The sequence below is a fragment of the Marmota monax genome, unplaced genomic scaffold (assembly GCF_021218885.2).
Source record: "Marmota monax isolate L192 unplaced genomic scaffold, Marmota_monax_Labrador192_F-V1.1 WCK01_AAM20220418_F8-fsc00031, whole genome shotgun sequence".
Classification (NCBI taxonomy): domain Eukaryota; kingdom Metazoa; phylum Chordata; class Mammalia; order Rodentia; family Sciuridae; genus Marmota; species Marmota monax.
The window spans coordinates 7,192,243-7,215,522 of record NW_026695197.1 but is presented as its reverse complement, the minus strand read 5'-3'; the positions used below and the strand labels follow the sequence as shown (position 1 = coordinate 7,215,522).

Below are 23,280 nucleotides of genomic sequence, written 5' to 3'. Positions count from 1 at the left end.
TCAGCAGTCAGGGGTGGTGCACCGGTTAGTCCCAGGTAAGTGGGATCCGCGACCAAAGCGGGGTTAGTCCCAATAAGTGGGATCCGCGATCAAAGCGGGGTTAGTCCCAGGTAAGTGGAATCCGCGACCAAAGCGGGGCAGCTCCTCTGTAAAGAAAGAGAGAGCATTACATTTTATTGCAGCTGCACTGTGTACTTTCACTTTGTTCGTGTTTCTTTGTTGTCATTCGTTGTTTTGTGCTTCTTTTGTTGTGTCATTTCGCTTTTGTTTTTTGTGCTTCTTTTGTTGTTGTGTCATGGGTGCCGCATCTTCAAGTCCGCTTCTCCTGGCCCTAGATGGCCTGTTACGTTCCAAGGGCCTGGAAGTGAAACATAGTACTTTACAGAGATTTTTACAGAAGATAGATATCGCTGCACCGTGGTTTGCATTTTCGGGCAGCCTTACTGTACCTAGTTGGGATAAATTAGGCAAAGATCTTGACTTTGCTTCTGAGCAGGGCATATTAGAGGGTGGGGTGATACCCCTTTGGAAAATGGTCCGTAGTTGCCTTACAGATGGCAGATGTCAGGAAGCACTTACTAAAGGACAGGAAGTTCTAGAGCAATTACATGAGGAGAAATTGGAGACGACAGGAAGTGAGGTGCCTCAGGAGGATGGGAGTGTGCGGAGCGTGAAACAGGGGAGGAGACGATTGTATCCAGATCTCAGTACACTGTGCACACCCCCATGTGAAAGTGGGTCAGAGGAAGAGGAGGATGAGGAGGAAGAGCTCGGGAGGCTGTCTCGTCAGCTAGAGAGTTTAGCTATAGGGGAAGGGAACAGAAATAAACAGGGGCTCAAGAAAAGCGATCCCCCGGATCCACCGCCGTATGGTAGGGGTGTTTCGGGGAGAGCTTTCCATGCCCAAACATGGAGGGCTGTTAACGCTGAGATGGGTCTTGCTTATCCAGTTTTTCAGGATGACAATAGGGGAAGATTCCATGAACCCTTAGATTTTAAAATTGTGAAGACCCTGGCGGAGTCTGTGCGCACTTATGGGGTGGATGCCGCCTTCACACTAACTCAGGTGGAGAGTCTGTCTAGATACTGCATGACTCCCTCTGATTGGGCTAGCCTTGTTCGGGCTTGTGTTTCCCCGGGTAAATATTTGGACTGGAGAGCATTTGTGCTAGAGGGCGCAATAGAGCAGGCCGCCCAAAACCATGCGGCGGGACACCCCCATTGGGACAAGGATACGCTTTTGGGACAGGGTAGATTTGCAAATCAACAGACAGGATTTCCTCTTGAGGCATATGATCAAATTAACAACATTTGCATTCGGGCATGGAAGTCGCTTCCAAATAGAGGAGAGGTGTCTGGTAATTTGACCAAGATTCTACAAGGCCTCCCCTTACTGTACCCCTAGTCTTGGTTTCCCCCCAACATTTACGCCTTGTCAGGATCATTCTTGGGAGAAACATCAAGTTGCTAAAGGTTTCTCCCTTTCCCCCTCTCTTAAGAGGCATGTTTATAACTTTAACAACAGTGCCAACTCCTCTACAGGAGTAGGTTGGTCCTGGTTTCAATGGCTGATTTCCAATGAGAAGGGGGCTTCAGCCGATATTTCTGCATTGGCTCAATTGCTGGGAGCCAAAAGCTGGCTGGCTAATGTTTCTGGCACTGTTAGGGAGAGTGAACGAGGTAATAGACTTACATCTGTTTCGTTCAACTCTCTGCTATATAATGCCACATTGCCCCCTGCAATGGTCTGTGTCCAATCCCCGTTCTTGCTCCTTTTGGCTAATGACACCTCGTCGGGGATGCTGGATTGTTCTAATGTTACCTGTCTCTTATCTGAGTGTTGGAATGGTTCTTGGACTGTAGCAGTGGTTATGAAAATTCCAACTTTTGTCCCAATCCCAGTCACTGCGGACCCAGATAAATTCCCCATTGTTGAGCTACTTAGAGTCCGCAGGGATTTTGGAATTACGGCAGCTATAGTGACAGCTGTGGCAGTGTCTGCTGCTGCAGCGGTTACGGCCGGAGTGGCCATGGCCAGTCAAGTACAAACTGCTGCCACCATTAATCAAGTTGTTCAACAAACTTCCACCATACTTGAATCCCAAAATACAATTAATCAACATATTTTGTCAGGGATATTAGCTGCCAACCAAAGAATAGATTTACTCCAAACTCAGGTAGAAGAATTGGCTGACTTGGTGCTTTTGGGTTGTGTTGACCAACGTGCACATTTATGCATAACCTCTGTCAGATTTAATGATTCCAGGAATGCCTCCCGCATCATTGGCGAATATTTGGCCGGAAATTGGTCCATGGCAGCGGAAGACATGATCCAGTCTCAACTAACCCAGATAGCTGTCTTGAACAGTACCCATGTCGATCCCGTGACTTTGGGTCAATTCACCGATTGGATATCTTCTGCTTTTTCCTTCTTCAAAGAGTGGGTGGGGGTAGGCATTTTTGGTGCAATGTGTTGCTTCGGTATGTTCCTCTGTTTGTGGTTTCTCTGTCGCCTTAAGGCCCGCAGTGCTCACGATAAGGCTATGATCATACAAGCTCTTGCAGCTTTAGAAAATGGCAACTCACCTCAAGTCTGGCTTGCGCATCTTAAACAGTAAACCTTTGACATGGTCGTTACACCCCAAGTTATTATAACATTGCACTGGGATCGACATGACTTTCCTTGTTATTCTCTTAGTGTTGGAAAGCCCTTGCACTCTGCCGGTCTTACTGCCATTGCACGCAGATGGGTTTCCACACTAGTGCTTTTCTATCGCCTTAAAGTCCGTGCCTTTCTTTCAGGGTGCTGTCAACTTGTTTGTCGTTATAAACAGCCACAGTTCAGCCTCAGCTATCCCCCTTCGTCCACCATCGTCACGATACAGGATGCGAGGCAAGGCACTGCACTTGAGTGATCCTTGACGTGGACCTCAAGGAGAGCATGTCCTATTGCATGCGGGTTAGACGCGTCCACGCCCCGCCCCACGAAAAAAGGCGTCGGCTGATATGGCCTCAGATCTGGGGAAGGGCCCTCCTTAGGACTGAGCCATACTATGCAGCCACTTCTGCACAGTGGGATAGGACCTCTACTCTCGCCTGTATTGTTTTAAGAAAACAGAAAGGGGGAACTGTGGTGAGCCGCTTCTGCCGTTTCTGCAGACTATGGTCGCCATTACAAGATGGCGCTGGCTCCGCTGTGGTCTGTGACAAACAACTCCTTATTTGGGAGAGTTGGCGCGTGGTTTTTCACCACCCTATGAGAAAGCTCCACGTGGCAGCTTCGCATTGGGGCTTGAGATGCTTTATTAAGGCTGGGAGGGGCATCCGAGGGAGAGAAGAAGAAATATCAAGGGCCTGAATAAACTGCTGAAAGAAGATTCCTGAGTTGCGTCTTCCTTGCGGGCAAGGGGTCGCGACATTCAGGAGAGAGGGGATTGTGAAACTGATTGGAAAGACACAAATAAAGATATCTTGAATAAAAAAATGAGACAAATAGAGTCACAATCATAAAAGCAGGCCATATGTTTAAGAACAAATAGGTTTATTTTCATTAGTTCAACTATATATCAAAGTGATTTTTCTCAAATAAGCTGTTTCATTTTCTCTGATCTTTTTTCAATTTATTTCTGTATTTTCTTTCATACATTTTGAATTTGTTTTTCATTTTTAACCAGACGCTTAGAATATTGATTTGAAGTATTTAATATAAGCATCTTTTTTTAAAATTTTGATTTGTTCTACTTAGTTGTACATGACAGCAGAATAAGCATCTTAATACTATAAATTTCCTTCTAAACACTGCTTTAACTACATCCCACAAATTCTGATATGTTGCATTTTCATTTTTATTCAGTTCAAAATAAAAGGATAAGGGCATACTTTATATAAATTTGGCAACTTAGATCATACGTACCAATTCTTCAAAAACCACAAGTTAGTAAAACTCATCTAAGATGAATAAGCAACATAAATAGTACTGTAACTAGTAAAAGAAACAAGTTATAGTGAGCCTCTGGAAAATAAATTTCTGACTTCATTGTTGAATTCTACCAAATATGTAAAGAAGAATAACACCAATATTAAAACAATCTTTATAAAGAGAAAAGAACACTTCCCAACTCCTTTCATGAGGACAACATTACCCTGATATAAAAACCTGACAAGGATGACCAGAAAACTGAAGACTAAGAAGAAAAAACTCCATGAGTGTATCAATGCAGAAAAAACATTTGATAAAAGGTAACCAATTATGATTGAGAAAAATAAAACTCAGTAAACTATAGCTAACATCAGACTAGCAAAAGAGAACCGCTTTTCCTCTAAAAGCAGATGTAAGGATGTCCATTCTCACCAAACATTTTCAATAATTGTTCTGGAAATCCTAGCCATCAAAATAAGGCAAAAAATTATTAATTGGGTGGCTGACATACAAGGATCCCAAGTTATAGGTGAGCCTCAACAACTTGGTGAGACACTGTCTCAAAAAAATTAAAAGGGCTGGGGATGTAGCTCAGTGATAAAGTTCAATTCCCAATAAATCACCCTCCAAAATTTTTAAATGCATGTAAGCTGGATAAATGAATAAAGTTGTTGCTATTCATGATGACATATTGAAAATCCCCAGGAGGGCTGCAGATATAACTCTAGTAAAATGCTTGCCTGGCACACATGAGGCCCGGTTTTGTCCCCATTCTGGGAAAAAAAACAAAACCTTCCTAAAACTACTGAGTTTAGCATTGTACAGAATATCAAGTCAACACACAAAAGTCAGCAATTACTAATTAGGAACTAAATTTTAAAAACAAAAATTCCAGCCAGACATGGTGGCGTAGACCTTAATCCCAGCAACTCAGGAGCCTGAGGTAGGAGGATCACAAGTTCAAAGCCAGCCTCAGCAACTTAGTTTTGCTCTAAGCAATTCAGTGAGATTCCTGTCTCAAAATTAAAAATGAAAAGGGCTGGAAACCTGGCTCAGTAGTCAAGCACCCCTGGTTCAATTTCCAGTTCCAAAAAATAAATAATTCCAGGGCTGGGGATGTAGCTAGGAAATAATATGTTTGCCCAGCAAGCTCAAGTTTCTGGGTTGGATCCCCAGCACCACACACACACACACACACACACAAATACACACATACATACACAAAATATACATATATATGTATTATATATATATTTACATATATATATATATATATATATATATATATATATATATATGCGCTTTTACAGTAGTTTCACACACACACACACACCAAATGCAATGCTTGTGTGTAATTTTAGCAAAATGTGTACAGGATGTTTATGCTGAAAACTTTAAAAAATTGTAATGTATCAGATTTATTGGTTAAAAAACAACATAATAAATGTTTCCATTTCAATCAAAATTCTAGTAGGATCTTTTTAGATATAGACAAGCTGATTCTGGCAAGGATGTGGAGCAACTGAACTTTCATACATTGCTGGTGGGAAAGCAATGTGGAAATTTCTAACAAAGGTCAACACATGCCTGCGTTTTGACCCTTGTATTTACCCTAGAGTAATAAAACTTAAGTTTACACAAAAACCTGTACAACAGTTCTGTTCACAATCACAAGCTGCTGGAAAGCACCCAATGTTCTTCAACAGTTGAATGGAAAAACAATACTGTGGTGTGTTTGTATACTGAAACATTACAATGTATTAAAAACAGTGGACTAGGGCTGGGGTTGTGGCTCACTGGTAGAGCACTTGCCTAGCATGTGTGAGGCACTGGGTTTGATTCTCAGAACCACATATAAATAAAGGAATAAAATAAAAGTCCATCAACAACTAAAGAAATAAAAATTAAAATAAAAAACAACAGTGGACTACTGTATAGGCAACAACGTCCATGTCACAGGCATTTTGCTAAGTCAAAGAAGGCAGACCCAAAAGGTTACATGTTGGAAGTTTCCATTTGAATGCGATTTTGGAAATGATAGTACGATGGGGAGAACAGATAAGTGGTTTCCCAGAGTTAACGTTGGGGACAGCATTATAAAGTGGTAACAGGCGTTCTTTATGGGGTAATGGAACCATTCCATACCCTGATTTTAGTGGTGGTTACACAAATTTATCCATAAGTAAAGCTTATAGAACTCTACTGCAAAGAAAAAAATTTCCTGAAAAAAAAACAAGTAGATTTTTCTCTTTTAAGTATATAATTTATCACATCAAGTAATTTATGCAAGGACGTGGGGTGTATATTCAGATTTCTGGGAAGATACACAGTCAAGAGGGAGACTTTGTAAATTTCTTTTTGTTTTTGTTTTTTTTTAATCTTTTTTATTGTGACAAAATATGCACCATAAAATTTACTATGTTAACCATTTTTTAAAGTAAGGTCAGTGGCATTCACATTGTTGTACAATTGTCACCATAATCATATCCAGAACTTTTTCATCTTCTGAAATTGAAACTCAATACCCATTAAGCAATAATTCCCCCTTTCCACAGACTCTGGCAAACACCATTCTAATTTGTCTCCGAATTTAACTACTTTAAAAACCTCAGGTAAATGGAACATACTGTCTTTTTGTGACTGGGTTGTTTCACTTAGTGTGATTTTTTTTTTTTTTTTTTTTACAATTTTGTAAAAAAAAATTGAACCTAAGGTGCTTATATTTTTATTTAGAGACAAGGATTTGCTGAGGCTGGCTTTGAACTCATGATTCCTCCTAATCCTCTGTTATTACAGGCCTGTGCCACTACCTCTGGCTCACTTAGGGTAATTTCGTTAAGGTACATTCACCTGCTAGGTGTGGTGGCATTCACTTGTAATCCCAACAACTCAGGAGGCTTAGGCAGGAGGATCAGGAGTTCAAAGCTAACCTCAGCAATTTGGTGAAGGCCCTAAGCCACTCAGGGAGAACCTGTCTGAGGATGTGGCTCACTGTTAATAAGGATGTGGCTCTGGGTTCAATGCCTGGTACAAAAAAAGAAAAAGAAAGAAAGAAATTCATCCATTTTTTAGCACATGTCATAATAACCATTTCTTTTTAAAGCTGAATAATATTCCATTAAGAGTATACATCACATTTAGAATGTATTTAAATTCTTGCAGGAAGCCAAATCTAATGGAACTAGCCTGCCTCCTGTGGAATTTCAATGCAACTTTGAATTTTACAAATCAAGAAGATTTAATTGGAGCTCTATGTGACGAGAACTTCAAGTGCTAATGATGGATCCAAATGTTTAAATAAATATAAAGATATTTCCTATTCTTGGATAGAAGAAATGGACCATGGACATGAATTGAGTGGTCTTGGAAAAAGATGCAGGTAACTTTTCATGACATAAAATGGTAAATCCCACAGGATTTCAGTCTTGTGAGAAAAAAATGCAATTTAAAAATAAAATTGTAATATGGATGAGTCTTGAAAATATCATGCTAAGTGTTATAACCCAGACACAAAAGGACAAATATTGTAGTTGGTTTTTTTTTTTTTTTATGGAGTTTTTTGGTACTGGGGATTGAACTCAGAGGCACTGAACCACTGAGCCACATCCCCAGCCCCATTTTGTATTTTATTTAGAGACAGGGTCTCACTGAGTTGATTAATGCCTCCATAAATTGCTGAGGCTGGCTTTGAACTCGTGATTCTCCTGTCTCAGCCTCCCCAACCATTGGGATTACAGATGTACACATAATTGCAGATTCCAGCCTTTTTATTCCCTCTTTATCTTATTATAAAACACTTGGAAAATTGGACGGGATTATGGAATTAAAAATATATGAATGGCATTTAGTAAGGTCTACTGTAGTCCACAACATAATTCTCTCTAATTCTGATAACAGCTTCTCAATATATCACAATATAGATCTTATTAGGTTGATATTACAGATGAAAAAAATAAAGTTCAGTGAGATTTTTGACTTTTGTGGCAATATGAGATTTGAACTTCTTTCCCCCCCACCCCCACCCCCGATGCTGGGGATCAAGCCCAGAGCCTCGTGCATGCTAGGCAAGCACTCTACCACTGAGATGCATCCCCAGCCCAAGGCTTGAACTCCTGTTTTCCAGACTTCAATGCTGAAAAATTAAGGAACTCAGGCTGGGCAACCCTATCTTTTTTTTTTTTTTAATATGAGGTACTATTATTTTTTAATTTATTTTAACTAGGTATATATGACATTTTGATTCATTGTACACAATTACAGCACAACTTTACATTTCTATAATTGTACACGATGTAGCATCACACCATATGTGCAGTCATACATGTTCCCAAGGTTATGATGTCAATCTCAATCCACCATCTTTCCTGTCCCCATGCACCCATCCTACCCTCCCTCCCTTTTGGGCATCCCTATCTTAAAAGAGATGTCCCAGTCCGAGGTCTGATGTCCTTTTTCTCTATTCCTTTTGAGGAGTGGGGTTCCACTTTTGGAGATATAATACTCATCCTGAACTGGTTGGCCATGAATTTTTTTTCTTCAATTCATAGGAAAAGTGCATGGTTACAGATAGGGAGGTATTTGGTAGCTGCCTGCATATGCCTGCCAAACAAGCAGGGCTTGCTAACCACACCATAAAATGCCAGGCTATAAATCCAAGAGAGTCATCCTAATACTCCAAGACTTGGCTAGAACATGCTCTAATCACTTTAGGGAAACATTGCCAAAGGAACATGTTCCTAGATGTGAAGTCAACATTGTGATGGATCTGAAAGCCATGATTCAACTAATCCTTATGGGGCTTCTACTACGACCACCCGCTGTTCTACGCAGTGTTCTGTTAATTGGTAAAACAGACCCAAATCCCTACTCTCATCAAGCTTTCATTCTAGTAAAAATAGGTACCCAGGAAATAAGATAAATAGGTAAATTACATGGTATATAAGAAAGTAAAATTTTATTTTAAAAAATAATATTAAGAGCCCAGAAGTTTCTCCCAAAAAGAAAAGGTCCAAGAAAGATGTTGTGAATCCAACTGTCAGTTCTCAGACCTCGTTTTATTTGATCTGTTAGCAAATCAAATGCATTCTTGCCAGTTTCAAAATCCCACACTACTGGTTTCTTCCCATGTTAATGGTTCTTTTGACTTTTATTTTTTTTTTTTTTTGGCGGGGGGGAGGGAGACACGCTCATTTCTTCTCATTTCTTCAGCCTCTGAACATCTGGAGAACCCTGAGCTCAATCCTTGACCTCCATCAGTCTACATGTCCCTGCTTGGTGATCTCATCCAGTCTCATAACTTTAGATGCTACTGCCCTCACCAAACCCCCAAAGTTACAACTCCAGTCCAGAACTCTCTGATTTTGCCTACTCAACATATCCACTGGTTAATGTAAATTTAATATAAATTCCTGTTCTTTTTTTCCTCAAATCCATGCCTTCCCACTGTCTTCCCTGTCTCAGTTAATGGTGGTTTCAGCCTTGCAGTTTTAGCTTGGGCTGAATACTTTAGCATGGTCTTTGACTTTCTCTCTCACCCCTGCCCCCATATCAATAAATCTACTTGTTCTGTCTTCAAAGTATACCCAGAATCTGCCTGCTCCTCACTTCCTGTGTTACCAATAATAATTCTCCATGCTTCCATCTTTGTCCTCACACTCCCCCCATTTTAATACATCAGCTAAAGTATTTCTGTTTTTAATTAAAACATGAATCCAACCATGCCCTCTTCTGGTCAACACTTTCCAATAACTTCCCACCTTGATCAGTGTAAAAGCCAAAATCCTTGCAGCAGTTTACGAGGCTCTGTATGAACCTTGCTCCCACCCTCCACCCATCTTACTGACTGTCCCCAGTTTCTTTCTTCTCTGACCACCCCTCTCCAGCTGCATGAGTGCTCCTTGCTGTCCCTAAGTGACACTAGTCACACTTACATCCTAGGACCTCTACATTGGACTTTCCTTTGCTTGAACATCCTAAAATAGCTGTGTGGCTCATGCCTCCCATCCTCCAGATCTTGGAGTGTCACTTCAGTAAAGCTTTCCTTGGCTAACCAATTGGAAAATTTCAATTCTTTACCCTGCTTTCCTTTTCTCCTTACCACTAGCCTCTATCATATACATGGTTCATTCTTCGCCTCCCTGAAAGCTCTGACAAATTGTTGTCTGTTTTATTTATTTCTGTTTCCCAGTACCTGGCTCGGATCTGAGTACGTCATCGCTCTCAGCCACAGACACCAGAAACACACTCATAGCCGAACACACTGAGTTTGGGGCTTGTTGCAATGAGGGAGCATGTACACCAGGGGGAATCATGGAGCATCTCAATGAAAGTGTGCAAAAAGAGTACTGAGTTTAACTTGGGGGATTTGGAGGAGGATTCGAGGGGCTTGCTCTGAATTGGAAGCTTTCAGGAAACACGAATAATTCTTAGTGGATTTTATCTAGGAGTGATACCTGTCCTGGAAATCAGGATCGGATCGAAGATTAAACACTTGAGAAACACTGAGGCAAGTGTAGAAAGCAAGTTTTACTTAAGAAAGAGAATATAAACAGCTCAAAAAACTTAACACACACACACACACACACACACATAACCCAATCAATAAATGGGCTAAGGAACTAAACAGACACTTCACAGAAAAAGAAATACAATTAATGAACAAATATATGAAAAAAATGTTCAACATCTCTAGCAATTAGAGAAAAGCAAACAAAAATACTCTGATTTCATCTCATGCTAGTCAGAATGGCAATTATCAAGAATACAAGCAACTATAAGTGTTGGTGAGGATGTGGGGGGAAAGGTACACTCATACATTGCTGGTGGGACTGCAAATTGGTGCAACCACTCTGGAAAGCAGTATGGAGATTCTTAGAAAACTTGGAATGGAATCATTTGACCCAGCTATTGCACTCCTCAATATATACACAAAGGACTTAAAATCAGCACACTATTGTGAGGCAGTCACATCAATGTCTATAGCAGCTCAACTCACAAGAGCTAAACTATGGAACCAAACTAGGTGCCCTTCAACAGACAAATGGATATAGAGGTACATATATGCAATGGAATATTACTCAGCCTTAAAGAAGAATGAAATAGAGCATTTGCCAGTAAATGAAATGAAGCTAGAGACTATCATGCTAAGTGAAATAAGCCAATCCCCAAAAAACAAAGACTGAATATTCTCTGTGATACGTAGATGCTAATTCATAATAAGGGTCAGGGGACTAGGGAAGAATAGAAATACTGTGGATTAAGCAGAGAGGAGTGGAGTGAAGGGAGGGGGGTATTGGGGTAGGAAGAATAGTATCATGAATTGGACATTAATACTCTATGTGCACAAAGGACTACAGGTCCTTTGCTGGTCTCAGAAGGAGGCAAGAAGAAAGAAGCAGCACTCATATCAGTGGGAAGAAGGCCATTTTTGGTAATTCTGTGATTTACATACCCACCTTGTTTTGTGTATGTGTGTGCCTAGATAAGACTTAGGAAGTGGTCTTGTTTTTGTTTTGTTTATGACACACTTTCAAGATCACACAGTGGGCTTGTCTAGTGTAGGTGTTTTATGAAAGCATTTTAATCAGGAAAATACTGTGGCCAGACATATGAATGCCAGACTACCTGCTAACGTCATAGAGGGCAAGCTGTTGGAGCCCGGCCAGTTCTCCTTGTCAGAGGTTACTTTTCCCTTTTTCAAATAAAACTTTGGTGAAGGACCAAATGGCTGAGTGTAATGGTGGTTTTCATACATCTATAGGGCTGTTTTGTGGAAGTAAAGTTAGGCTCCTTATTTGGGTAGAGGGGCAGTCCTGGGGATTGAACTCAGGGACTTGTGCATGCTAGGCAAGTACACTAACACTGAGCTACATCCTCATCCAAGGAGTCAGGTTCATTTTCTAAGAATTCAGAGGGTGGAGATGGGACAATGGGTAAAGTCAGAGAGTGAGCAGCTTTACAACCGAAGAACTGTGACAAAAGGAAGCTCCCGGTGTAGGAAGATGAGTTTCAGTGGCTTGACTTTTTAACAGAGGTTGGAGGGATAATAGTTGTGATATTGTAGAAGTGTCTAAGTGCATGAAAGGCTGGTCAGAGATTTCTGTGACGTTGTGTCAAGATCTGCCAAAGCTCACTGGCCTTGTATCTGCTTCCCATGATGTTCTCTGCAAGAAGCAGACATTGGCTACACTAAGATGAAGGAATAGGTATCCCAATTCTTTCAGACCTTAGAAACAGGGAAATGTGGAAGAAAACATCTCGTAGTACAATTCGTTAGGGCGGTTTTAAGTAATTTTCATGAAGGGTGATAGACCCACCACCATCACCACCATGGAACATTTGGCAAGGCCTGGAGACATTTTTAGATTGTCACAAAGGGGGGTGCATAGTTTGCTGCTTACACATAGTCAGTAGAAGGCAGGATGGTACTAAGCAGCATGTAATACAGAGGACAACCTCCCATTCAGTTCATTTTCCGTTGCTACAACAAAACCCCTGAGATTTGGTATTGTATAAATAATAGAAGTTAGCCTGGCACAATGGTGCACCCCTATAATCCCAGAGGCTTGGGAGGCTGAGGCAGGAGGATCCCAAGTTCAAAGCCAACCTCAGCAAAAGCAAGGCACTAAGCAACTGAGTGAGACTCTTGTCTCTAAATAAAATACAAAATGGGGCTGGGGATGTGGCTCAGTGTTTGAATGCCCCTGAGTTCAATCCCTGGAACCTACCCCCACCCCACCCCCAAAATAATAGAAGTTTATTTGGCTCAAGGTAATAGAGGATGGGAAGTTCAAGAGCATTGTGCCACCATCTGCTTGGCATCTAAGGAAGGCTTTCTTGCTGCATCATAACATGGCAGAGGGCATGCAATGGCAAAATAGAGCAAGCATATATCTAGGTCTCACTTTCTCTTCTTGAAAAATGACTAATAATAAGATGGGGTCTTTCATGACCTCATCTAATACTGCTTACCTTCCAAAGGCCTCACCTCTAAATTCCATTAACATATGAATTTGGAGATTGAGTTTCCAACACATGAACATTTACAGGACATATTCAAACTATCACATACCTGCCTCAAAATAGCAATCATGCCAATCAAAGTTTGAGAGACCCTGTTTAAGAGCGAAGGGAAGAATCATAGATACATAGGAAGGAGTAGGTCACGATGACTCTGGGGGTGATGGGGAATTTTTTTTTTTTTTTTGGTACAGAGGTTTGAACCAATGGTGCTTAACCTCTGAGCCACATTCCCAGCCCCACCTTATTTGTATTTATTTATTTATTTTTATTTTGAGACAGAATCTCTCTAAGTTGCTTAGTGCCTCACTAAATTGCCAAGGTTGGCTCTGAATTGGTGATCCTCCAGCCTTGGCCTCCTGAGCCACTAGGATTATAGGCATGTACCACCATGCCCAGCTGGGGAAAGATTTTACAGAGGAGGTGGTATCTGAGCTGGGTTTTAAATGAATAATACAAATTCCTGGTAAAAAATTGCTTAAAGCCAGGCACAGTGAGTGGCATACTTGTATGATCCTAGGGCCTTGGAAGGCTGAGACAGGAGGATTGCAAGTTTGAGGCCAGATTTGGCAATTTAGTGAGTCCCTGAGCAATTTAATGAGGCTGTTAACAAGGCTCCACTTCTTGCTCTGGACTTAACCTTGCTGCTTTGTTACTACAGCTTATTTATTTATTTTTTTTAAGAGAGAGAGAGAGAGAGAGAGAGAGAGAGAGAGAGAAATTTTTTTAAATATTTATTTTTTAGTTTTCGGTGGACACGACATCTTTATTTTATTTGTATGTGGTGCTGAGGATCAAACCCAGAGACTCGCGCATGCCAGGCGAGCGCGCTACCGCTTGAGCCACATCCCCAGCCCATTAAAGCTTATTTTATTTATTTTTTAAAATCTTTTTTCTTAGCTGTTGGTGGACATTATTTATTTAATTAATTTATATAAATGGTGCTGAGAATTGAACCCAGTGCCTTATACATGCCAGGCAAGCATTCTACCCCTGAACCACAACCCCAGTCCCACGGCGTCTTATTTTAAATCTGACATATTTTTTTTTCCTTTCCCCTTTCCTTCTCCCCTTCCCTAACCTTGGGGGGAAGCAAGATTACCCTACTTTCTTCCTGTCCTAGGCCAAGTTATCTGTCCTTGAGCACACATACACAGGAATGAAGTAATTCAGACTTCAGGGATGGCACCAGAAGACCTAAGAAATAGCTCTCTCAAGGCTACAAGTGAATTATGACCCCTGACAGGGGACACCTGGAATGTAGCCTTTGAGTCACCTCTTTAGAAGGCCTCTGTTCCCCCTGATGGTCAGAATCACAGACTCTGGGACAGGGGTCCCCCGTGTTTCTCCTTTACTAGTAAAGCAGTAAAACTTGTTTTTTCTTTTTCTCAAGACCGTGTCCTCATTATTGGATTAACATTAGGGATAAGGACAAAGCTTCTGGTAACAAGACTGTCTCAAAATAAAAAAATAAAAGGGACTGGAGATGTAGCACAGTGGAAGAGGGCCCCTGGGTTCAGTCCCTTATTGCCAAAAACAAAATAAAAGAAAACAAAACAAAATTTAATTTATTATGAATTTGAAATTCTGTATGATAGATGGAATGATACAACATCTGCTGCAAAATAATGCAGTAGGAGAGTCATGTAGAAAAGTTTGGCCAGGAGTTGATAATTATTGAACTGGTGATAGGTACAGAGAGAGTCTTTTTTTTTTTTTTCATGTGCTTATTTTTGTTTTTCGGTTTTTTGTTTTATTCCCCGGAGCTTGGGTTCAAACCCATGGCCTTGTGCATGCTGGGCAAACACTCTATCACTGAGCTATACCCCCAGCCTTTCATGAACTTTTAACTTTTGTGTATTCTAGAAATTTTCTATAATCAAAAATGAAATCAGTTTTTCTCTTTTTTTGTAGTAAAATATAAATAACATAAAATTTGTGATTTTAATTATTTAAATATGTACAATGCAGTGGCAGAGAATGCATTCACAACCAGTATCACTATGTATTTGCAGAACTTTTCATCATCCCAAACAGCAACTCTCTACCCATTAAATAACTTACTATTCCCTCCCTCCCTTCCCTTGGTAACCTCTATCCACTTTCTGTCCCAATGAACTTGACTACTGTAGGTACGTTATACAAGTGGAATCCTACAATATTTGTCCTTTTAAGGCTGGCTTATGTCTCTTCCCATAATGTTTTCAAGATTCACTTGTTTTTTTGTTTTTTTTTCTTGGACCTCTGTTTTATTTTATTCACGATCCAGATCTTGTTTTGAAGTTCTTCATGGCACTGAATAAATGCCTTTGAAAGCCAGATCTCTGAATTTATCTCCCTGGACTTTGACTCTCCTTATGAGATCCAGGGTATGCATTTCAACACAAATTTCTTATCTTTCAATTCAGGGAAGAGATATGAAAGAAAGGATGTGGTCTCTTCTGTGAAAGACAAGGAGACACCTGTCACAAGTCCTTCTCGTCTCTTCATCTACTTTGGGCTATTGTACATGAAGACATCACCCTCGCTGGGGCCTCTCATGCTTTCTCATCTCCATTGAAAGGTTCATTGTCCCTGCTTCTTACTTAGAATTCTTGGCCTCATCTTTGAATCTCCTCTTCTTTTTTTTTTTTTTCAAGATTCACTTTTAATACCACTTTTTTTTTTGACCCATGTGGTAACATCTATTGGCTGAATAATTTTTCATTATACTATATGCTTCATTTTGTTTATTCATTCATCTATTGATTTAAACCAATTTGTAAAAGGAAATACCTAGCTGGGTATGGTGGCATACCCCTATAATCTCAGCTACTTTGAAGGCAGGAGGATTTGTAAATTCAAGGCAAGCCTTCCCAATTTAGTGAGACCCTGTCTCATAATAAAAAATAAAAAGTCACAGTGGCACATACCTCTAATCCCAGGGGCTTCGGAGGCTGAAGCAGGAGGATCTCAAGTTCAAAACCAGCCTCAACAATAGCAAGGCCCTAAGCAATTTAGTGACACCCTGTCTCAAAAAATAAATAAACAAACAAATAAACAAATAAATAAAAAAAATAAAAAGAACTGGGAAGGGGTTTGGGGTTGTGGCTTAGTGGCAGAGCACTTGCCTCCCATGCCCTGCATTTGATCCTCAGCACCACAAACATGAATAAATAAAATAAAGGTATTGTGTTCATCTACAAGGTCTGGGCATGTGAGGGTGAGGTTAAGTGCCCCTGGGTTCAATCCCTGATACCAAAAAAAAAAAAAAAAGAGTTAATTGGTAAGTGTTTATTATAAGATTGAAACTTGTGTTGAAGGGCTCTAAGGAGATTATAGCATGAGTCCTAGATTGATGCAGTTCAGAAGCAAGGGTAATTTGGTGATTCAGTAAAGCTTTGGTAATTTTTATGTAGAGGGCCATAGGGTTAAGGTGGGTCTAGAGATTTGTGATTGGTAAAGGAACTGCAGTCATTTATACTATATTAATAATTTTATGGTTTTAGGGTGGCCTTGACTATCTTTCTCAATTGCAGTTGCAGAACAGTCTTCTCTAATTATTGTTTCTATCCTCTGAGAATATTTTTTGTTAGGAACATTAGAGCCTAGCTGTCAGCAACTTAGGTTATCTTTTTACTTGCAATTCCCCATTTTACTAAAGAGCAGCCCGTGAGACATATTCTGTGAAATTCCATTTCATTATCAAGAGTTCCCTGATCAGAAGGGCATGTAGAAAAAAGAGAGAGAGAGAAAAAAGAAAGTTTAGAGAGAATACCCTCTGTTGCTTAATTCAAGTCAATACTTCATAGTCCTTTTGTTGAAAATGAGCTATGAAATCATCAGATGTAATAATGAATACTTAATATCCTCATTTATTTGTTTCCTGGAATCTTTTTAATGGTATTAAAAGCCCAGAGAAATCTGTAAGGATGTAATTATAACATTTTTCTTTTAAGACAGCGTATGTTCTACCTTGAAAAACTAATGTTATATCCACACTCTACAAGTTTATGCCATTTAAGTTTATAACAGAAGTTGCTAAAGTCCTTTCCGTTAAGGTTATTCTTTAATTTTCTCCAGAACTTAAAAACTCCTTGTCTAAGATCATGGAGAACCTAATTAGGTGGCTGGTGAGGACAGTGTCAGTTCATACCTGTTGGTTAATTGGTGATAAAACTAAACTGGCTAAGCTATGGATCCAACCTAGGTGCCCTTCAACAGATGAATGGATAAGGAAAATGTGGTATATATACACAATGGACTATTACTCAGCCATAAAGAAGAATGAAATTATGGCATTTGCTGGTAAATGGATGGATCTGGAGACTATCATGCTAAGTGAAACACTTAAATATGTACATTTAAGTGTTTACATTTTCAAAATTTGTTGCTAGTGTATATTGTGTGTTGATCTTATATCATGCAAATTTGCTGGATTTGTTTATTAGCTCTAATTTTTTTTTTGTGGATTGTTTAAGATTTCTATATCTTTGTGTATGTGTGTGGGGGGAAGTTTTGGGACTTGAACCCAGAGACCTTTATCACTGAGTCACATCCAACATCCTCCCCCCCCCCCCACAACGTCCTTTTTATTTTATTTTGAGACAGGGTCTTCCTAAGTTGCCAAGGCTGGCTTCAAACTTGTGATCCTTCTGCCTCAGCCTCTTGAGTCACTGAAGATTTCTATATACTAAACATATGAAATAAGGTCATGTCTTCTGTGAATAAAAATAATTTTGTCTTCTTTTAATTTGGAGACAAGATATGAAAATTAGCCATAAGTATCAAAAACAGTTATAATAGACATTTTGAAAACACAGCAATCAGAAACAATGTTGGTAAGTATAGATCTAACAGGCCAAAGCAGAAAGCCATGGTATTCATGTACAGAATACTGTAGGAGTTCCGATCAGAAACAGCCAAGTCAGATTGCAAACCAAGGAAGACCTAAGAGTTGGTGCTTCAACTGAGTCACTGAGAGTAAAATCTATCTGGAGGTGGGGGGGAGAATATATACTAAATTATAAATAACTTAGACTAGTAGTTTAATCGCAAAGGAAGGAATACAAATCAGTAGATAATACAGGAAAAGAATCTTACATGGATTGGATTGGGTGGGAATGGAAGGTGGTTTTTAAAATTCAGGTACAATTGAAATAGAAAGACAGTGGGAAGAATTGAAATCACAGGTGAAGAAACAAATTGGGAGAAGATAAGTAGCAATTTTGGTGGCTGCAGAGCTCATGGAAGGGAATAGTGTTAAATATATTTATATGTCTCTGAAGATAGGTAGGTTAAACTCAGTCTGCGTTAATTTTCAAAACTAGGCTAAGTGAACTGGATCAACAGGGGTGTTCAGTGGGGAAAGTGAAGGATGACACAGAAATGGACATAGGAGTGAGAAAAGGAGAAAGGAGACTTACTTCATCTCTCCTCTTCGAACTTCCAGTTATTGTATGAAAAATGGGCAAGATAAACTGTACTTACAACGAAACAGATGAATAAACTGTCTTATAACCAAACAGATGAATAAACATTTTGATGAATACTTGGTGCAATGTTCTTGAATAGTACTTCTCAAAGTACTGTTCAATCTGGTTTAGGAATTTCTGTGGTTTCTTATTATCTTTCTGGAAGTTTCTTAATATTTAGAATGTGATAATGTTCCGTTTTTTTGGTATCCTTTGTGAATTACCATAGTTAAGGCAAATACCACGTCAAAATTTGATGGATTAATGATGATATTTTTGAAAATTAATTTTTTTTACATTGTTGGGGATTGGATTTAGGGCCTTGTACATTCAAAGCACTTGCTCTCCCATGAGTTACCTTCCCAGCACTCTGAAATTATTTTAACTATATAAGTAATATATGAACATATTTAAAAAAATTTTTTTAGTTATAGATGGACACAATATCTTTTTTCAAAAAATATTTCTTTTTAGTTTTTTTAGGTGGACACAATATCTTCATTTCATTTTTATGTGGGGCTGAGGATCCAACGCAGTGCCTAATGCATGCCAGGTGAGCGCACTACCACTTGACCACATCCCCAGGCCCTGGACACAATATCTTTATTATTTACCTTTACATGGCGCTGAGGGTCGAACCCAGGGCCTCACATGTGCAAGGCAAACACTCTACCACTGAGCCAGCCCCTACATGAACATATTATTATCATAAAAAATGAAAATATAGCCTGTAGTTCCAGAGACTTGGGAGCTGAGGCAGGAGGACTGCAAGTTCAAGGCCAGCCTCAGCAACTTAAAACATTCAGGGGCTACACACTCCAGCAGATGTTCAGAGTACAAGAAAATGGGCAGGAGAATCATGACCATGTGCTTCTGGAGGTATAAAGTGGCTTTGTTATTTTGTAGCCTCTCCTGGAAACAGGAATAGTCTGTAGAGATGGGCAAGTAGTCCCAGAAGTAGGGATGAGCAGAGTCAAGGGCACAGACTTTATGTTGCCTGGCTTCTGGATTTCAAGAAACTTGGTGTTGACGATAACGTTAGGCACCCAGGGCAACGTAGTAGTGATGGAAGGCAGAGCTCACAGGTGTGATGGGTAATGTATATGAGAATAGGCTAAGTGCAGAGCCTGGAGAAGAAAAACCAGCCAAACCCGTATTAAACCATGTGGACCCCTTGGGAAGATTGTCCTCAGCATCTGGTTTAGACCTCAAATTCCCACAGACCGACAAGTGGATTGTTATTTATTTATTGTTTCTGGGTTTTTTGTTTGTTTGTTTGTTTCTGGGGATTGATCCCAGGGCCATTTTTGTTTTTTGTTTCTGGGGATTGATTCCAGGGCCTCCCACAAGGAAATCTTGCTGTATAACTGAGCTACACTCCCATCCCCTTATTGGTGTATTTTCTTTTTCTTTTCGTTTGTTCTTTTAAACACATGGCCTTGCTGTGTTTCCTAGGCTGGCCTTGAACTCCTGAGTGGGACCATAGGCACCTGCCCCAGTGTGGTTTATACTATTTTTTTTTTTTTTGGTTTTCAACAGTGGGGATTAAACTCTGGGTGTCATGCATGCTAGACAAGCAATCTATCACCGGGTTACATCACCAGGCCTTTAAAATTTTTATTTTAAGAGAGGGTCTCCCTAAGAAGCATACACTAGTCTTGAGTTTGCGATGCTCCTGCCTCAGCCTCCTGAATAGCTGAGATAATGGCGTAGTTATCAAAGTAATAATCATGTAAACAGACTTCCAAGGTGGCTGCACCGATTTAAATCAATGTGCTCACCCGTGTAATTATCTGTATTAACTGCTTATTTTGCAGAGACAGGATTCCTCAAAAGGATTGTAGGCCCCAAAACACAAGCCCTGCCTCCAGCCCTGTCCCCGCCCACTTCCCAGGCACTAGCTTAGGCCCTACCCCTTCCGCCCGGTGGTCCCGCCTCTGGGCGGCACCTCCTTTCCCAGGGCTAGTAGCGGGAGGGGCGTGGTGGCCCGCCGTGACGTCACTGCCGGCCAGACGCCATCTTGCTGGTTTGCGGAGGGACTTGGATGTAGCGGCGTCGGTGGTGAGGGCGTGGGGAAGGGTGGGGTGAGGGGGCGAGGCCGCGACGAGCGCGGCGAAACTCTCCACCCCTTGGCCCCACCGCGTGGGACTGCGTGAACGCGGTTTTGGAGGGATGTCCGCCTTCTCTGAGGCGGCGCTGGAGAAGAAGCTGTCGGAGTTGAGCAACTCGCAGCAGAGCGTGCAGACCTTGTCCCTGTGGCTCATCCACCACCGCAAGCACTCGCGGCCCATCGTCACCGTGTGGGAGCGGGAGCTGCGGAAAGGTGAGTCTCCTGCGCCTCTTGGCTTCCCTGGCGCTCCGGGGATCCCCTATCCCCCTTCCTCAGCGCCCGGCTCCCAAGAGGGCCCCTACTCGGGCCCCGCCGACTCCGACATCGGGAGATCTGTCTTCGTGCCCTCGCGCGGTGGTCCGCGAGCTTGTAGGTGCAGCGTGCATCGCGCTTCCTGCAAAGTCCGCGCTTAGTACCTATTTATTGAATAAAGAAGGGAATGATACTCTTAAAAAATGCGACTAATTTAATGCAGGTACAGCAGTAGGGGCTTGAGACTCTGCACCCAGCTGGGGTCAGAAACTCAGGCAGTCGGTATTCCTTTTTTTTTTTCCCCCCCCCCCTGAAGTTATAATATAGGATGGGGAGGGAAATGGAAAGGAAAATATTGGTGTGAGCTTGGGAGTTGGTTCCATAATTTCTAGAACCCAAGTCTTGTAAAATTAATAGATCAATTTTAGAACTGGGAGTCTAAAATAAGAAGACGCGTGATGCAGTAAAAAGAACCCTGACTTTGTAGATTTTTAGAGGATATGGGTTGGTAAATTTCTTTTAACCTCTGTTATTGTAGATAATTCACCTGAAAATGAAAAAGTTAGAGCTAATGATCTAAAGGCTGTTTTTGCTTTATGAGTATATGCTTCTAGTGCAGTGTCTTTGTTTTGTAGCATATTTGACAGTGTTCTTGTAAACGTAGTAAACTTTTTTGAGCAGATGTCTTGCTGAAATATCCAAAATCATTTCACTTATGCAGAGCACCTTTGTGAAAAACAGTTTATGTTAGTGCCAACGGAAAAGAAAAAATTCCACTTTTCTACTTGCTTAGCCTTGAGTTTGTATCTTTATTCTTAATTCATTGGGTTTGAGTGGGCACTTTTCTTTATTGTTTCAGACATCCTGATGGACATGATGATTATTAAAGTGTGAAGAGTCTTAACAAACATTAATCAAAATAGATGCTTACTAACTGACTTGTATGAAAGCCAAAATATGGTGGTGACTGTGTAGAATGGAGACCGCCTGTGCTTGTCTTGTATATTGCTGTGGTTAAGGAAATGTCATCCCTTAGAAGAAATTTGAGTTGCAGCCCTGTTTTTCAGTTTATGTAGACATGTATGTGTATTGACTTTGAAGGAGGAATTCATCTATGAGTGGACAAAAACGTTTGCAAAACACTGATAAGGTCTTCAAAGTAACTGTGAACTTGAGAAGTCAATAGTTTCTGCACTATTAGATTTCAAAATCAGCACCTGGTTTATCTTTTGGGGGGCTGGGAGAGAGTATGTAGAAACACCTACAACCAATAAAGTATTAATACCCAGACTACCTTAAGAACTGTTAAAAATTAATAGAAAAATGACAGTACTGTTTTTAAACTTTTCAGGAGGAAACCTGAATGCCAACAAATGATACTTAGTAATGAGGAAAAAATAAACCAGCAAGGTATCATTTTATGTTCATCAGTTTGGCAAAATTAAAATGAATGACAGTATCAAGAACTGCTGAGGATGAAAAGAAACAGTAACTCTTTTTTTTTTTTTGTACTAGATATTGAACCAAGAGTTGCTTTACCATTGAGCCACATCCCAGTCCTTTTTATTTTGAGACAGGACCTCACTTTTAGTTGTGGAGGCTGGCCCCAAACATGAACATCAGATCCTCCTGTCTTAGCCTCTCAGGTTGCTGGGATTACAGTTGTGGGCCACCGCACCCAGTGAGAAACAGTAACGCTTAACACTGCTTGGTGGAAATGTAAAAAGGTAAAATAATTCTGGAGGTCAATTTAATAACCTTTAATGAAATTGAAGGTATACACCCTTTAACTTAGCAGTTCTCCTTCTAGGAATATATCCTAGAAATGAGTACATGCTACAGAATTGTTTTATTGCAGCTTTGTAACAAAAATGGAAACAATTTGAACATTCCATTAAAGAATGAGCAACCATATTTTTATATTCATATAGTATAATGCTGTCCAACAGTTTTCATAAATGAACTAGAGCTACATTAAAGAACATGACTGAATTAAGAAACAACAAACAAAATCTTGAGCTAAGAAAACATTAGGTATAGACCAGTATGCCATTTGGTAAAGTTTAGAAACATGTAAGAATGATACTCTTTTTTGTTTACATATAGCTGTAGATATAGTTAAATCATGAATAGCAGTGTTTAACACTATATTCCAAGATAGTAATTGTCATAGGAAGAGAGGAAATGCAATGGGATTTGTGCTATCTAATGTTTCATATGTTTTAAAACAAGCCCATCACAGTATTGCATCTCCCAGTTACTTGGGAGATTGAGAAAAGAGGATCACGAGTTCAAGGCTAATCTGGGCAACTAGAGACCCTGTCTCAAAATAAAAATAAAAAGGATTGTATCTGTAAACTTTGAAAAGTCAAGAATTTGCATTGTATTGGGACTGGGGATATAGCTCAGTTGGTAGAGTGCTTGTCTTGCATGCACAAAGCCCTGGGTTCAATCCCCAGCACCACACACACACACACAAAGAATTTACATTGTAGTGATAGTGTGCTTACCTAACATGTGAAGTCCTG

General features: G+C 40.3%; 1 protein-coding gene across 2 annotated transcripts in view; it reads left to right on the top strand.

Moving 5' to 3' along the window:
* Nucleotides 1-20,429: 20,429 nt before the first annotated feature.
* The window catches only part of Rprd1a (regulation of nuclear pre-mRNA domain containing 1A), a 60,030-nt gene continuing 57,179 nt past the window's right edge, over nt 20,430-23,280 (top strand). For both annotated transcript variants that reach the window (XM_046428269.2, XM_046428270.2), the window contains exon 1: nt 20,430-20,713. In XM_046428269.2, the coding sequence (XP_046284225.1) occupies nt 20,563-20,713 (151 nt within the window). In that variant the 5' untranslated portion in view covers nt 20,430-20,562. The remainder of the gene's footprint in view (nt 20,714-23,280) is intronic.